The sequence below is a fragment of the Nipponia nippon genome, unplaced genomic scaffold (genome assembly GCF_047370975.1).
Source record: "Nipponia nippon isolate SJK-2023a ecotype South Korea unplaced genomic scaffold, ASM4737097v1 scaffold_6, whole genome shotgun sequence".
In the NCBI taxonomy this organism is placed as follows: Eukaryota; Metazoa; Chordata; class Aves; order Pelecaniformes; family Threskiornithidae; genus Nipponia; species Nipponia nippon.
Genome location: NW_028262380.1, coordinates 49,001,816 through 49,018,420, shown reverse-complemented (window position 1 = coordinate 49,018,420; position 16,605 = coordinate 49,001,816). Strand labels below are relative to the sequence as shown.

Genomic DNA, 16,605 nt, shown 5'->3' with positions numbered 1-16,605 from the left:
GAGAATAGAGGCCAAAATGTTAAACTCGACAGTGATGGTTAGTGTGTTGTAAAGTGAAGTGGAAGCTGAAGCAGGAAGCTGTTTATATCCTTCCTAACCTCCAGCACTGAGCCTGCGCCACCAGGCTGTTCCATGCTTGCTGCAATTTGTAAACTGTATCCCGCCATGTGAAACCCCATTGTTTGTATCCAAAGAATACATATCGTGTTTTGCTTTCACTAATCTGTCATAAATCCACTTTGTCATGTTCCTGTTCCTCATTGACAATCTCATGACAAGAAACTCCTGTTGCATTTCTGCAGTCGCTACAAAGGCAATATTGATGTGAGGCTTTTTGTGTCTCCCAGGACACTCCTCTGAATCTTTTGTGTTGATTGCAAATTTGTGTCGGAGTTCAGGAGTAGATTTCCTCTTACAATCATCACAACTTCACCGTGGTACTCAAGCTAATTTTCCCCTTCCCTTAATACCTCTAAAACAGTGAATATTTCACTGGTGGATTAACATTTGTCAAACTGATGCTGCTATTACCCCACATGATCTGTGCCTGCTGCAGATTTGAGAAATACGCCGAGTTGAATGCTAAGGTGATGAGAAGAAGATTCATGAGTGAATCAGCTGTCCTTGCTTCGAAGATTGCACTGTTTATGAAGGAGAGGTGGGAAGTGTGTGAGGCAGTGACGCCTGCAAAGTGCAGGTGTTGAGATGGTGCAAAGTATTTGAGAGAATTGTAGTATTTCCAGAGTGGGACAAACAAAAATTTAATAGTTTTCTCTGTCAGAAGAGTTGAAGATGAGAATGGAGAAAGCTCTCCTGAATTTATCTAAAGTAAATCATAGGACACCATATGAGAGTTTTCTTTGGTATAGAGATTCCCAGTAAGACTAGGAAAGTCTGTTCTCAATTCTTAATTACAGTCCAGTGTAACTTTTTGGGTCAAGAAGTCCAAGGGTATTACTGGTGGGCAGCACTTCAAAATCTCTTTAGGTGGTGAACAGAGATTTGGAACGTGCTGTGCTGGCACCAGTGCTGAAGGTGTCTATGAATAGATGATAGGAGCAGACTGAGCAGAATTTATAAAAAGCTGGGGTAATGTTTAAAGGGTAAAAAGCAGCAGCTTGGTAGGAAGTCATATGCAGACAGCTTTCTGCAAGGACAAAATCGAATGAAAGCTCGGTGAGGAAGAAGAATAGACATTACGAACAGATGTTAAGGCTAAGACTATGAATCTAATATGCAACTGAATGTGAGATGGAAGATACCGCATTGGTGTGCAAGGACTAGGAACTTGTATTTATGGAGTATCTCCCAGGTTCCTCTTTTCTCCTCCTCATGCTACCATCTGGAAACTCCTTGAAGGTAGTTAAGTAATGACAGCTTTTTTCAAACACTTTTGATAATCTTGAAGTGGACACCAAGCAAAGAGTGACCAAAAACTGAGCCATGTGTTTTGCTTGTGTTCTTGAACAAGAAATCAGAGAAAAAAATAGAGTACAGTCATATACAGAGCAAGAAGTGTGTGTATAAGATCCTTGTACTTCAGAACAGCTATGACATTTTTATGTTGTGCTGATAAGGCAAATGCAGCTGTATATGTTGCTATCTGTTGTTTTTCTTAAAGGGAAGATGTTAAAAAAATTCTCTAGTTTTGTTTGAGGTTGTACTGTGAATCTGAGTTGTGCTCTGGAAACCAAAGGTTTACCCAGCTGATGTCTTATTGTAACAGTTACCGACTGTGACTGAAAATAATATGTACAGAAGGTTAACAGTGAATATGCTTTAAAAAAACCCAACAAACCAAAAGCCAAATCGTGATGGCAAAGCTTATAGGCTTAAACTAGTACAGAGGAATCAGAGAATTAGGAGTGACCAGAGCAATTGGAGACTGGAGCTGCAGTTTGAGAGGTCAGTGAGAGGTCCCTCCAGTAAAACATTTGAAAAAGATTAGATACTGCAGGGGGAGGGAGGGATGGTTGAACCTGTCCTACCTTAAGGGGCCTTCCCTTAATGATCTGTTGGGAGCCTCTCAACTCCTAAGATAACAGGAGAATAAACCACAATCTGTCCTCTTATCTTTGCATATGCTAAAACTGAAGGGCTTCAGGCTAGCAATCATCTAATTAAAACTAATATGCTGATATTTCCTGCGTTTTCTAGTCTTCGCTGGTTGCAGAAGAGAGGAAATTCCAACATTTCAGAAAACTTTTTGATTTGATTCACTCTTTTCAGCAGATGAGGAGGCTGTCTCCTGGGTGTATGTTGAGGATAGCACACTAATCGTACCTGTATTTTCACTGTCACCAGCTGACTGTAGGCTAATTCAATTTCGTGACGATGCCAATATTACATTTATATATTTATTTCTAATTCGGGCACTGTCACAGAGGTCAAAACACTTTTCCAGTTGTCAAAACCTCAAACATCATGTGAGTCCGACAGCAGTCTTGAACATCTGTGTGTACTGAGTTGTTTTATTGTAGCAGTCGGGTGGCACTGTTAACGTGAAACAATTCTCTTGTCCTTGTAAATCTCATGACTTTTGTAGCTGTTATCCCCAAAATAGCTGTGGTAAAATTTTAACCTTACAGACACAATTTGCTAAAACAGGGCAAACATCTCAGGTTTGAACTTGCATGCTGTTACAGGAAGAAAAACTAGTATAAAAAGAATTAACACACTTATTTAAAAAATGAATTAGGGGCAAAAAGGTTCGTTTGGTTTGTTGTTTTTTTTTCCCCCTGCTTAATCTCCAGAATTGTACAACTAAGATGATATAGCAAATCAACTTTAAAATATAAAGTGGGGGGAGACTATTATTTTACTATGGGTTTCTGTTTGCTTCTAGATAAAGCAAACAGATTTGAGCATTATCTGTCTCAGGTTTTGATTCAAGATCAACTTACTTGTCTTTCCCGTGGATCAGCCTGGTTATTAGTTTGTGTGAATGCAATCAGTCGTGCATACTGACCTCTGCTTAGAAAGCCCACCCTCACATTTGTTACAAAAGCTCTGAAATATGTGAGTTTTGAGGTGTAGTCCTCACTAACCATGGAGCCTTCGAATGCAGTACAATGTATTACTTGATAAGCAACGTCTCGTGTTATAAAATAAGCAAGAAGAATGTTTTTATTTTGTAATGAAATAGAACTTACCTTGATTCCTTCCTTCTAGAAATGTTGCTATGGTTTTTTTGCTTCACTTGGAAATAGGTGGTGTGGGCGTGCTGTATATTTCCCTGGTAAAACCTAGTTCTGTAATATATGACCTCTGATAAGAAGTGACTCTATTCATTTGGCCTGTGATTTTGTGGCAACTGCAAACTATTATCTGTAGCCATTTAAGAAATGATATCTGCATTATATGATACTTTCTTGGGTATTAGTAGATTAATCTCTCTTGCTTTCTCTCTCAGGTTTCCATTTTGGATGCAAAAAGAAGTATGAACATTGGGATATTTCTCAAACAATTCAAAAAGTAAGATTTGATTTTTCCATGCTGCTAGTGCAAGCTATAGATGTGTGAAATTCTTTGTAGTTCTCATCAAATGTGTTGTATATTGTGCTCTGTTCCTTGCGGAGTTTACAGTTCTATACAGGTTTGTCATAAGTAACTACATTTCATAAATTGTTTTCTGATATGTTTAGTTTTAAGTGCCATTATGACTTAGCACCAAACATTTAGAGTTTGCTACTGTTAACCAGTTGAAGTGAGTTTTCAGGTATAGTTAAGAGAAGCCCTTATTTCACTGGCTTCCTTTCTTTATAAAGAATTAATAGAGAGGGGTAAGGTGAGATTTTTTTTTTTTTTTTTTTCGAGAGCAAGCTGTTTCAATGCTATCTTTATTCACTGATAATGTTGCCCTTCAGTAAAGGCATCACTGGAAAGTAGCGGTAGAACAATGCTGCCGTGGACACTGATACATAACCTTATTATAATTCCTTTGAGTAGCCCAGGCATGGCTTTTTCAATTTGTGTAACTATTCACCCTGCAAGTGTTAGAAATGTGTATGCTCAATTGTTTTTTCAAGGTCTGCTGAATCCATCATTGAAGATATTTATCATGGAAGAAGTGAGCCCTATGGTTCTGAACTGCTGCATGAATTTCTTAAATTATTACCAGAAGCAGAGGAGGTAAATAATGGTTTTACATAGAACTTATTTTTTTGTAGAGTTCTACTGCCTGGGATTCCAACAGGAAGGTCTGTAAAAGAGGAATCCCAAAGCCTTCCTGGGGCCAGGGGATAGGAAACCACTGAGTGCAGAGGTTTAATCTTCGTTTGACATGTGGTATTGAGGTTGCAGTGTAGTCATTCCTTTCACATCAAGTAATTTCACCTACTTTTAAGGTGCTTCTTAATGAAAGTAGTGATAAGGTATTTTTGTTTCTCTGATGTTCCTTATGATGTCCCTTTTGTCCCATAAACATTTTAGCAAGACCTGGAGCCCTCCTGCGTGCAGATAACTCTGCTCTGAGAGGGTCACAAAACTCAGAATCAAAGTATATCCTAATGCAAACAAATTAAGGTTCACTTCTTTGGCATCTGCCTCATGCTTTCCCATTGCAGTGCCTCCGAGTTGAATATTGGTAGCCCTATGCTACTGTCTCTTCTCCCTTCTGGTTTGCTGCCTGCTTGGGGCATCTGGGATCTGCCTGCTCCTGGGCCCGGGTCATTGGGTTTCCAACAGGGCAGAAAGGCTGCTCTGCTGTGCAGCACCCATAGAATTTGCTAACGTGGCTTAGTGCTCCACAAGAGACATGTTACAAGGTACAGAATTACTAGTAGCACCTTGTGCAATGTCGCTGTGCTCACCGTATGGCCAACATGCAAGTGCTGCTTTCTCCCTTCCCAGTCCCAACCTTCAAGTGCATTCACACGATTAAAGAGGTGAAGCTTCATCAACTGACCTGGCAGCCCCGCTTAATGATGCGCAATTCCTTGTCTGCTCATGTGTTTGCACTGAGGCATTTGTATGTACTTGACAGAAATGTATACCCCAAACTTGACAAAATTAGCATTAGAATTGCTTGAGTGCTTCACATCAAAGCGATGGCTGAAACCTGGGAAATTGCTAGTTAACATCCACATACAGATCAACTGCAACTCACATGCTTTACCACTTCAAGGTCATACTGTCAAAGCACTCTGTTTCCTCTGTGCAGCAGCAAATCTCAGATCCAGTCAACAGCAAAACACGTATTATTTTGCTGTCAAATATATAACCCTCAATTGGGCTGCTTTTGCAAGGAATCTTGTAAAAACTGTGTTTTGTTATTATATTTGATTAATAGATTTTTTTTTTAGAGTTGGGGGATATTAACAAGTTGACATGTAATTAATCTTAAAAAAAAAAAAAAAAAAAGAGGTGACAGTAGTTCTGGGAACTCCAAAATTATTCCCCCCTCCCTCTTTGTTTGAATTTCAGTATATATTCCTGTATTTAAACAAATTTTATCTCCTTCCTCTGAAAGAGCCAGACAGAAGAGAACAGTGAAGTAATAACTTAAAGTGACTCCTAGTTAACTATATGTATATTCAGCAAATTAGACTGAAAGGTGCTTTTTCTTCTTTTCCTCTTTCTGGTTTAGATCTTAGTCGTTATTTTACGACAAGTAGAAAATATTTCAAATAGCATACTCGTATGTGATATAAATGTTGTAATTCCACTAGAATGATAATGTACGTTCTTGAACTTCATCAGAATTTTGTCTGCAGTACTTAGCTAGATGCTTTAAATATCCTGTAGGTGCTGCTAAGAGTGAAAAGGTATATTTATTTCCTAGTAGATGACTTGACAACAGACCTGGCCCTCAAGTTAGTGGGGCCAGAGCACTTAAGAAGGGCTTTTGAGGAGGCGCTTGAGAAATCAATAGAAGAGATTTTATGGTGCAGAGGAGTATTAGAAATTGAGGGGCATTAGATGTTAGATTTGTTGCTGTTCCCAAGGGAAGGCTGGAAAGAGGCTTGTTCCCAGCGTGCAGGTATTTGTGTGTATTTAATTAGTTCCATGCTTCAGAGATCTCATTGCTCACCATCAGGAAAAGGAAAGACCCCCTTTCTCTTTGTTATTCTCCTTGTAATTGTTTAACTTCTTGGGAGTTTTCCCCACGAGAGCTGGCGTGGGGGGGCAGGACAGGGAGAAAATCCTGAGTGTGAGGGACTGATGCTTCTGCTGGTATGGAAAAATGTTTCAGTGCCTTCATGTCCTCATGCTTCAAGTGTTCAAAGAATAAGTGGGTCCAATAACTTGTTTACTACTGTAGCTCCTAAAATTTTAGTGTAGTCAGTTAAAAAAATCATTCTCTTTAGGAGCCTCAGAGCTTTTGTTGTTTGTCTTTCTCAGCATTTTTTTTTCCCTAAATGTGTGCTCATTGTTCTGCTTGTATGTCCCCTTCTTTTTTGTTAGTTTATTGTCTGCCTCCTAGTCTGAATACCTGTCTCCTGGAATAGTGATTCACCGTTTGCCAAGGGGAAGCCATCAGAACTCTACAGTCCCTCTCCACATACAAATAATCCAAAATCACTAGAGATATCAGATGAAGTGGTGTTATTTGTCCTGCTGTTCCTTATTCTGTTTAATCATCCCTGATTTCTTTTTATTCTGGTTGTCATATCACGTGAGATAGCTTTGGCAAGGTGTCATCGCATCGGCCTGTCCCTGCAGAATGTTGCACTCGTCCTCAGCAAGGGTTCTCTGGGATTATCCTTAGATACTTCCCATTCTCCTAAAGACCTGCTTTGTTGTTGTAGGGGTTGAGAATTACTCTGAGCAGAGACTTAAGCAGTCAGATCCTAACAGCTTAGTTGTTATTCAGTTACCAGTGCTAACTGTCTTGGTATAACCATGGGTGGGCTTCTGCAATTCCTCTTTGTATACTCTTCAGCAGCTCAGATATTTGCAGTCACATTTCCCAGTAGCACGGTTGTCTTGCAGGTTGGAATGAGAGCCAAGTACCCCCTGCCAGACATGTGCTCCACCCCAATAACTGTGTTTGGAGATGTCTTCTACTTTTTCTTTTATACAGTACCATAAATCCTTAGTCTGTAAAAGTGAAAGGAGGGAGAGAGGCACACCATTCCTGGTCATAGCTGTAGAAAGGGCAACTCTGGACCGTCACGTTTCTTCTTTTTTACCAACAACCTTTACAGTTTATCTCGTGTGAACAAACACTGGCTTTATACTCCAATCTTATCTTATCTAGAGGTGTTGTGATCTATAGTCACATTACCTGAATGTTCCCCTGGTCACCAGTTTGACGTATGTGACATATTTTACATCATTTCAGTCCATATTACCTCAGGCACCTGATGGACGTTCCAGCTTCCGTCTTTGAGGTGGAACAGCTTTTTGACAATGGAGGCTAAGTACTCGGGCTAACAAATACATTTAACATCTGTTGTCTTCTTATTATTCTTATTCTTTTTGCAGTATTATAATGTGACAACTCTGTTTACATGCAGAAATAGGTGTCAGTACTAGCAATTTTCTAGCTGTTTTCTATGAAAACTGTTGGGATTTTTGTGTATAAATGGCAAATACTGGCTCTTTGCTGGATGTTTTTGTCAAACCGAGTAAAACCATTATTGAAATATTGGTGCTGCTGTGAAGTCTTTTGTCAAACTGAAAACATTTGGGTATTTTCAAATGTTTAATTTGAAAAACTTGACAAGTTCTTGAAGCTGGCAAACCTGGAGCTTGCTGCAAGGTTCCACTCAATGTTTTGTTCAGGGCTGTGGGTGTGGCACCAGCCTAGCCATCATACAGGGATTAAAAAAAAGACCAAGAAAAAGTATAAAAATTCTCAATACATTAACAAGTAAGATAAGATCACTGATTTTGTGTAAGCCTTGTTAGAAGTCCTGCTGTTTTTACCTTACTGGGGTTAGCAGTTTTGTAAGAGGAAGAAATGCCTATTGGGAATCTCCTCCGCTTCATCCCTTTTGGAGCTCATGTTTTTTTCCAGGGAGCCTTTGTCTTGACTGAAGCAATAGTCTTCTCTGCTGTATCACTTCTGAAAAGATTCCTAGCTGTTTCTTAACAATATCCTGTTAAAATGGCTGACAGCTGTCATTTACTGGCATCCTGACCAAAGCAGAGGAGAAGCTTTTAGCTGCTTTTATGTGCATATCATTGTACTCCTCAGCAGGCCCAGACTGGTAAAAGTTGAGAGAGTCCAGTGTTTAACGATCTAGAATAGCCAGAATTTGTACTTTAAATATATACAGAAGAGAGCATATCATACTGCTAATCAGCTCACCCACACACATGCACGCCCAGGTTATCAACACAATGTCTTAACTTCCTTTATAGTGTCTCAAGCCTGTCCTTTGCTCGTATACTCTGTTTTAAAACCCTAGTCATCTGTCACCTGCTTTATGGAATTGCTTCTGTCTGTCAGCTCTACCCTTTTCAAACCATGTTTGTGCAGTTAACTGCCCCCTCCTTTCCTCAGCCAGTGCTGTACATGGCCGACCATCTTTCATAGCTTTTATCTCCCACTTCCTTTGTCGCCCCTTATGATAGCTGCAGGTTTTTCTCCTTTTCTTTTTATCATTTGCTGATAGAGGTTTGCCACTGCCCAGGCACGCACCCCATGGTGCCTCCTCAGCTAATACCTTAGCTGCTTTCCCCTGTGCCCTTGCAGCTGTATTCTACTGTGATGCCTTTTGGGGTTTTGGTATTTAACTCTGTTTTTCTTTAGTGCCCTGAATATTAAAAAAAAAAAAAAAAAACAAAAAAAAACCAAAAACCAAACAGAGAAAATGTTTACTCCTCTGGACTATTGCACTTGGCTTTACTTCTTTATTTGTATCGTGGGGAATATTTGACTTATTTGATTGGAGAGCAGGGAAATACTTAGTTACAAGTATATATGAGGATGAGTGGTGTACTGATTTATACTCTTCTTCAAAGATCCTGCATAGGAGTGCAACATACCTGTCTTACGCCATAAAGTAAAATCCCACTAGTTGTAAATAAGTGCTACTGGTAGCTCAAAAATGACCAAAAAGCTTGAGTGGCAGGAATGCGGTAGCTTTCCTGTCTGTGAAGAATAATGAGAAACTTGCAATAGGTATATCTACTCCAATTGTTCATAAATCAAATCAAAGATCAGGCTTTCTGTGTTTCATAACTGTTTTTAAAATGAAGCAAATTACATATGTGAGAACCTTCTGTATCCAAAATCTGATTTAGTGTGCATGGGCATGCATGGACAGTGCAAATGCATATTCCATATACAAATATAATGAAAAATTACATTAGTAGCTCTGCACCCAATTTGAGTAATACAGAACTGAGCATACAATGTAATTATGCTCTCTTGCGTGTATACATTACACTGCTGTATATTGGTACATGACTGCATACTGTTGTGGAAAAGATTTTTGTTGTGCTTGAAGAGAGGAGGTCAAGGCCAGAACTGATAGAGTTATTCGTTGTGATTTTAAAATAACCACATTTTTTTTTTTAGCTTTTGTGTTATCAGACTAATTATAAACTGATCAACTATATCTCTTAACATGATTAATAGTGAACATTGTTGTCAATCCGCATCATTTCTTTGCAGTTCCTGGCTGGATTTGGTATTTGAATTTGACTCCCACTTCTAGGAGCCATCAGAGAATCTCAGTTCTCTTTGGGAAGACTTGGACAATATGGCTGCAGAGAGAAGAGGCCAATCCCACGGACGTTAGAGTAGCCTCCCTTGGAACATGTAGGGGCAGCCATCCAAAATGTGCTTCAGAAATTTTTAGCTTTGGGTTTAGAAGCCGTTCTTTTAGTTTATAGATAGTGTCAATTAAGTTAAATAACTTTTTTTTTTTCTGCTTCATGGTGAGATAACTGGTCTTTTTCATTTATGAAATTTGTAATAAAGAGGGAACACAAAATAAATTGTTGTCCTAACTTTACCTTAGCTATTCCCCAGACTATTTACTGTTTTAAGGCCAAGTTAACAGGGGATTTAGTCTCCCGTGTCAAAAACTTAGACACGTATGGAGAACCAGCCTATGCTGTGCGTAATTCCAGGATGAAAAGGACCTTATAACTCTTCTGTTTCTCTTTTGTCTGTTTGTGGAATGGGTCACTGTTTTCCACCTTGCTTGGGGTTTGGGCTTTTCAGGTGAGCTTCTTTGCTGCTTCTTATAAAGGTAGCTTTGGACATCTACGGCAAAGACAGTGGGGGTTAAGATGGCTGATGTGGGCTGGAAAAAGTGTAACCAGGCGGTGAGCGCATCTTTGTTTTAAGGCTGATTACACAGACTGTCTTTTGGGTTGACTACTGCCCAAAGCTTTTTGCGTTGTGACGTTCACACCCCATACTACCCATCAGAAGGCAGCCTCATCAGTGTCTTCTGTTGTGCATGTATAGGAAAGTTCCTCCTCTGGATGAATTCTAGGATTTTGTACTCCCATGTACCACTCCAGGCATTTTTCCTAATATAATAGGGTAGAAGAAAGAGGATTTCTTCCAATGTCTGTAAAATTAACGTTCCACATAGATAACATTGATTGCTACTTACTGTCAAAAGTATATTTAAATATAGTACAGGTAGCATGAATAAGGTAATATTGCTGTATCTCAGGATCTCTTGCTCTTCACTTTTCGTGCATCTAAATCTTAAAATTGCGTCTTCCTATAATTGCCTGTGGTTTATAAGATCCTGATTTTGGTGATTTGGAGTGGGTTTTTTGGTGGGCTGCTTTTCTTTTTTTCTCTTCCTCCCCCCACCCCAAATTTGAATGCCTGTATCCTTTTCAGGCGAACTTTGATACTTGCAACATACTAAAATGAGGTTGGAGAATTTGCAGTTTTTGTTGTTTAGGTTGCAGACCACTATTTTTTGGAAGCTGGGTAAAAGAACACCTGGAAAGCCTAACTGAGATAGTAGATGTCTCCCACTCCTCACTTCATGATGTAGGAAAAAGTGTTTATTTTGGTTTTGTTTCTTTCCTGTTTAACACCTTAGAAATATCAGGAATGTCAAGTCTGGTCTTTCCTGTTTTTTGTTGGCAGACTTCTTGAATGACTCTGTAAATTAGGAGTTTTCTCAGGCCTCAAAAAAATGGGTATGCTGTTTATCTTTAGAAGGAGCTTTTGTCTGAGTGTCTTGACTTAAATGGCGGGGGGGGTGTTAGGAAATGGAGTTAGACAGCCTAAATAAAAATTGCCCCTTGATTAGAATTCTCTTTCTTGGTCATAATTTGGGGGTTTTTTTAGTTTTTTGTTTATTTGTTTGTTAATTTGAAAAGGAAGTTTTTCCTGTTTTGGGTTTAATTGGTAATTTTTCTTTTCTCTTTCTTAATGTGCTCTCAACATTTTGATTTTTTTCATGGTGTGGAAAAAGAATGGGAATAAAGAAGATCAAAGCTATTAAAAATCATAAAAAATATGAAAATATAAATAATCATAAAAATATAAAAACTCATTTTCTTCTGCTAGTCCAGAATTTCTTTTAAATCTGATCTATCATAGCGTATGTTGTCTTCCACTACAAACCAGTTACTTTTGTACTGTGAAAGCAGAAAAATAACTTAAGTGATTAATTTGGAGCCTGATACTTTAAAAAAAACTGTGAATATCTTGCTAAATCATGGCAACCTGATAACTGATGATGCCCTGATGTCATGTGCCTCTCTCCAGGATAGCTTAATATGCTTTCTAAAACTGAAGACCATCTGCGTAAATGTGGTTGTGAATGGGCTTTAAGTGTAATGTTATAAAAAGGAAGGATGATGGGCTGGTGTGTAAATCAGTGGAAACATACAACTGATACTGGGTGTGAACTTGTTGGTTGAATGAAGAAATAGTGTAACTGAGAGTGAGCTCTGCTTTTGGACACAGTTGTTGTGTTGGAAGATGTGGAAGAAATTCCAGTTACGCTTAAACATATGTGCATGTATTTTCCAGTTCTTCTATATAAACAAATAGTAAGTATGTGGGCAGATCAGCGGCTTTCAGATCATGCAAATTTATGGATTTTGGTGGAGCTGGGAAGGAAGATCGACAAAATTAATGCAGTGATATTTCCTTTGCATGTAAATGGTGTTCTCAAAATACTGACAGCAACTAACTTAAAATGCAAGATTGCATTTATCTTTAAAATATTTTGTAAGAATGAAAAAAAATACAAACTCAAGAATGTGAAGTTTACCCCTTAAGAGAGTTTTAGAGGAAATGGTTGAAGCAAGTATCTGGAAAAAAAACCCATAACTTAAACCTTAGCTGCATTGTGTCAAAGAGATCTAGGCAGTCCTGTGCTGGAAACGTAGAACACAGTTAACTTTAAGCTATGCCCAAGTGTGTGTCACAGTTGTTGAAGGGTCGAGGATCATTTTTTAGGTCATCACTTAAGCAGCTATTTCCTGGGCAAATGGCTGGAGAACAGCAAACGGACCAGTCAGAAAGAAAAGACCCAATTCTCCTGGGGAAACTGGAACAGCAGTGTCCTAAACATAGTGATGAGAGCAATCGTTGATCAGAAATCAGAATGGTGGATCCGCAATCAGAATAGTGAATCAGAAATCAGAACTCATTGATCAGAAATCAGAATCACTGATCAGAATGATGGCATTGTATTTTTTCCACTGGACTGGGTAGCTAGGTTTTTGGGAGAAGCGTGATGTTACTGATTTTATTTTTTTGTGATTGGGGTGTGTGCAAATTACAGGAGCTTGGACAGTGAAGCCATTCAGTCAGTGACTGAATGGAGACTAATGCCTCCTATTAAATTTACTGCTTTTCAAGGTGTTTCCTTCCAAAGTCAAGTTAATCTTGATCTTTGATAAAATTCATTGCTAGTGTGTTTTTTCTCTTTTCTAGGTAAAGAAATTAAAAGCCTTTGATGGAGATGTATCAAAACTGTCTCAAGCTGATTCCTTCATGTATTTACTAATCCAGGTGCCAAAGTAAGGAGATAGTAGGTTTATTCTGTTTATGATAAATGTTCTCTTTTGGCTATCAGTTCTAAACCTGTTTGTGTGTTCCAGCTATGGTCTTAGGATTGAAGCCATGGTGTTAGAGAGGGAGTTCTCACCCTCCTGTGCTTCTCTGCAGGATGACATGAAAATTATAAGACGGGCAACAAAAGGTAATTAAGCATGTTGGGACATGCATAATACTCTTGTTTTTGTTAGCATGTTAATTAGTCTGCATTATGAAGACTAGAGCTTGAATTTCAGGTACCTTAGCTATTAGAAGGAAGCTAACTCCCCTCTGACAAATTCCATCAGGGTGTGCCTTGTGAATTTTTGCTTCCAAAATCAAAAATCTGGAGACTTTGGACACATTAGCAATGAGTTCATGACCAAAGCCTACAAGCGGTGTATCTGAAACTGTCAGAAGCAAAGGCGTCCATGGCCAAATTAGGGTAAACCATCTTTTGAGTACAGTTTGCTCATTCGTGCATCACTGTCTCTCTGATTGAACGCGGCTGTTACACCTCTCTGCTCACTCTTTCAGAGATCCATAGAGAAAATCACTGTATAGTTCCCAAATTTCTCTATATGCCGTTGCCTTTTGAGGTGACAGTATTGATGGGCTAAAATCTTTATTGTAGAGACTTAATACTATTGCTATTCCTTTGTTTTCTGTTGTTGTTCTCTATGTTTCTCTACATTTCTTTTTTGTTCTCTACATTTCACAAGTTTTGAAATGCTGCAGCTGGTTATTCGTAAGGTAATATGGTGTCTTCTGCTCTGCATGAAAGTAATTAATTTCCTGATGTCCGTTAAACATTAATGCTGACCTTTCCAAATGCCTTGAGTGCCTATTTGTCCTGTTCCTCAATATGAAATTCCTATTCATGCTGGCAAATTTTTTGATAGGCTACTAGAGCATTGTTTAGACCGCTTCTAGTGGTATAAAAAGGCACAGCAGTAAAAACATTCAACTCTGAGCACCAGTGCTTAGGATAGTCATTTTTAGTGAAAGGAAAGGGAGAAAAGCCTGGTGTGTTTTTCCCACCAGTGGGGATTGAACTAGTCGTTCCTGACTCAGAAAAACGTGCCTTAGCTTATGCTGAGGTTTGAGTTTGGCCTTTGGTTGGGATCTCTTTCAAATCGTTGTTCTTTGTATTTTCAGCAACAGACATATGGGAGGGAATAAGTAATGTATAAAAGCAGCCGCGCCCTATTGTCCTTCATGTCCTTCACCCAGGACATCTGTGAACTGATGAATTCATTCCCTCCAGAGGAGACGCTTTGGTCTCCAGCTCCTGCATCAGGCCAGTCATGCAAATCAGACTGACTGAGCTTCCCTGTTTTAAGTCCACCTGCGTCATGTGCTCTTCTCCATTTGGTCTTTTCACTTCAGGGTTTGTTGATAGCTCAAAGTTGTTTAGGAATTATGTCTACTTTTCTATTCCTATCTCTTATGTTTCTTTCCTTGTAATTAAGCTGAGAGAATATTTACTTCAGTTCTAATGCTGGTAATCACTAAGGGCTAGGATGGTCTAAATAGCCTGATGGATTCTCATCTAGCCTGCAAATGGATGTATCTCATAGTGATGCTGAGCAGGCTCTTACCATGCAAAATCTTTAGAAGCTGCCTTCTCCTCTTGGCCTTATGAATATTTGGTACTCTCTTTTGTATTCTCTCTTCTTTCTGCCTCCTTGCTTCCTCACCTATAGCTTGTTAGATCAAAGGTTATTTCATTAGTTCTATGTTTTTAGGCTGCTAATACTGAAATCCAAAGATACAAGGGCTGTCTGCTTCCAAAACGATAGGTCAGTGTATTGTGTTGATCAGGTAAATGCATGGTAAATTATAGAATGTGAACTTTGAAGCAAAACAGTTTTTAGAATTATTTAGACTGCAATCAAAAGGATTCCACCTTTTATTATGTTCATCAGTGTAAAATACAGTACCTTACATTAAAACCAGCTCATGTTCTTTTTCTTGCCATATGGGCACTTCCAAATTTGGAGCTGTTTGGTTTGCTGTGATACTTGTGTCATGCTAATTTATTAACTCTTTACAGTTCTGAATTTCTGTATTGTATTTCTAAGGCAATCCCTCTGGTGACTTTTAAGCACATGTATTGTTTTGTGTTCATATGTGGCTGGGTGAAAAGGTGTGTGAATTCAGATAGAGCACTACTGTGCATTTTGCAAAAAGTGGAAATGTGTACAAAACAGGCTTCTGTGATGGAAAAACAGTCAGTTTTATTCCATTTGACTCTTTGCATCACACTGAATTTAACTTTGTGCTAGATCATCTTTGATGTGACTGAAGTAAAATAAATGCTGCTCTGAGTTGGTGATCATACAGAAATAAAATGGTGATTCATAGTGGGAGTGGGATAAGCAAGGAAAATTTAAACATTGCCTGTTATCTTTTCAGGCCTGATGGCTAAGTCTCCCAAAAATAGGATAATTGTTCAAAAGCCCAATCCTGGCAGATGGCAAATGGATCCTGCAGGGTACAGAACACTTGCCTCACACTGGAATTAGTAGGTGGTGAGGATACTTATCCTGCAATGTGCAAAGTGTCTCATGCAAGTGGTTTAGGCCCCAAGTGTTTTGTTAGCTGCTGGGGGTTGCCTTGGAAATACTATACTTGCTAAACTAAAGCCGGAGCATATACTTGAGGTTTGTCAACTCTGCTTGTGAATTTGAATTGTATAGTACCCCCACGACCTTTTCAGTTTGTTGTAGTTTCCTGTTAAAATAAAAATTTTCAACTTTAAAAGCTTGAGGTGAAGAGGAGTTTGGTAACTGTATATTTCTAAACAAACAACTGTTAGACAGCAATTTTCTTGTTCCTTACAGAGTTAATGACTTGTGAGGAACTGCATTCCATATTGCACTTGGTCCTTCAGGCTGGGAATATTATGAATGCGGTAAGTGACATCCAAAATGGAGGTGGCTGATGACCAAAATTCCTTGTTGGTATTGCAGTCCATTGATGTCATGCCTCAGCTGTGTGCTTGTTTCTTTTTAGGGAGGTTATGCTGGTAATGCTGTTGGATTTAAACTGTCATCACTGCTTAAGCTGGCGGACACAAAAGCAAACAAACCTGGGATGAGTCTGCTGCATTTTGTTGCTCTGGTATAGAAAAACTATTTTGTTGGTATAAGCAACTGCCACAAATGTAGAGCCATAGATGACAGACAATAGAAGGGGCCATGTGCCTCAGAAAAAGCTTTTTTACACCTTTCTTCTCCTGCCACAAAATTCACCAGTTTACCTATGTCTGGTCATCCTATCCAGAAACCCATGGAAAACTTAAGGTTTCTATATCATGTAAAAGCTTGCCTTCATCTAACTTCCTCATTGTAGCTTTTCTCTTGTCCTGAATTCTTACACTGTGGAAGTGGCTTATTTTGATAAATATTCTTTCAATCTTCCTGTTGAATCTTTTGAGCTGCGTTTTTGGTAGAGTTTTTTTTTTTCTCTTGTGGTGACTGACATGTATTTTTAAAGCTGCTGCTGCAGACTTTTTTGAAGTTATTTTTCCTTCCTTTCAAACTTCTTGCATTTAGAAGGGTGAGAATTTAAATGCTTCTATATGTGACTTTGGTTATCTGTGTACAAACTGGCTTAACAGATTTCCAGTCAGCTAACAATAGGGTATTAATTGATGTTTGTGCAGGAAACATCGT

General features: G+C 38.8%; 1 protein-coding gene across 2 annotated transcripts in view; it reads left to right on the top strand.

The window, feature by feature from the left end:
- FHDC1 (FH2 domain containing 1) overlaps window positions 1–16,605 on the top strand; it is a 42,548-nt gene that overhangs the window by 13,828 nt on the left and 12,115 nt on the right. For both annotated transcript variants that reach the window (XM_087737782.1, XM_087737781.1), the window contains 6 exons: window positions 3,413–3,474; window positions 4,029–4,131; window positions 12,824–12,909; window positions 12,991–13,091; window positions 15,772–15,842; window positions 15,944–16,051. In XM_087737782.1, the coding sequence (XP_087593908.1) occupies window positions 3,413–3,474; window positions 4,029–4,131; window positions 12,824–12,909; window positions 12,991–13,091; window positions 15,772–15,842; window positions 15,944–16,051 (531 nt within the window). The remainder of the gene's footprint in view (window positions 1–3,412; window positions 3,475–4,028; window positions 4,132–12,823; window positions 12,910–12,990; window positions 13,092–15,771; window positions 15,843–15,943; window positions 16,052–16,605) is intronic.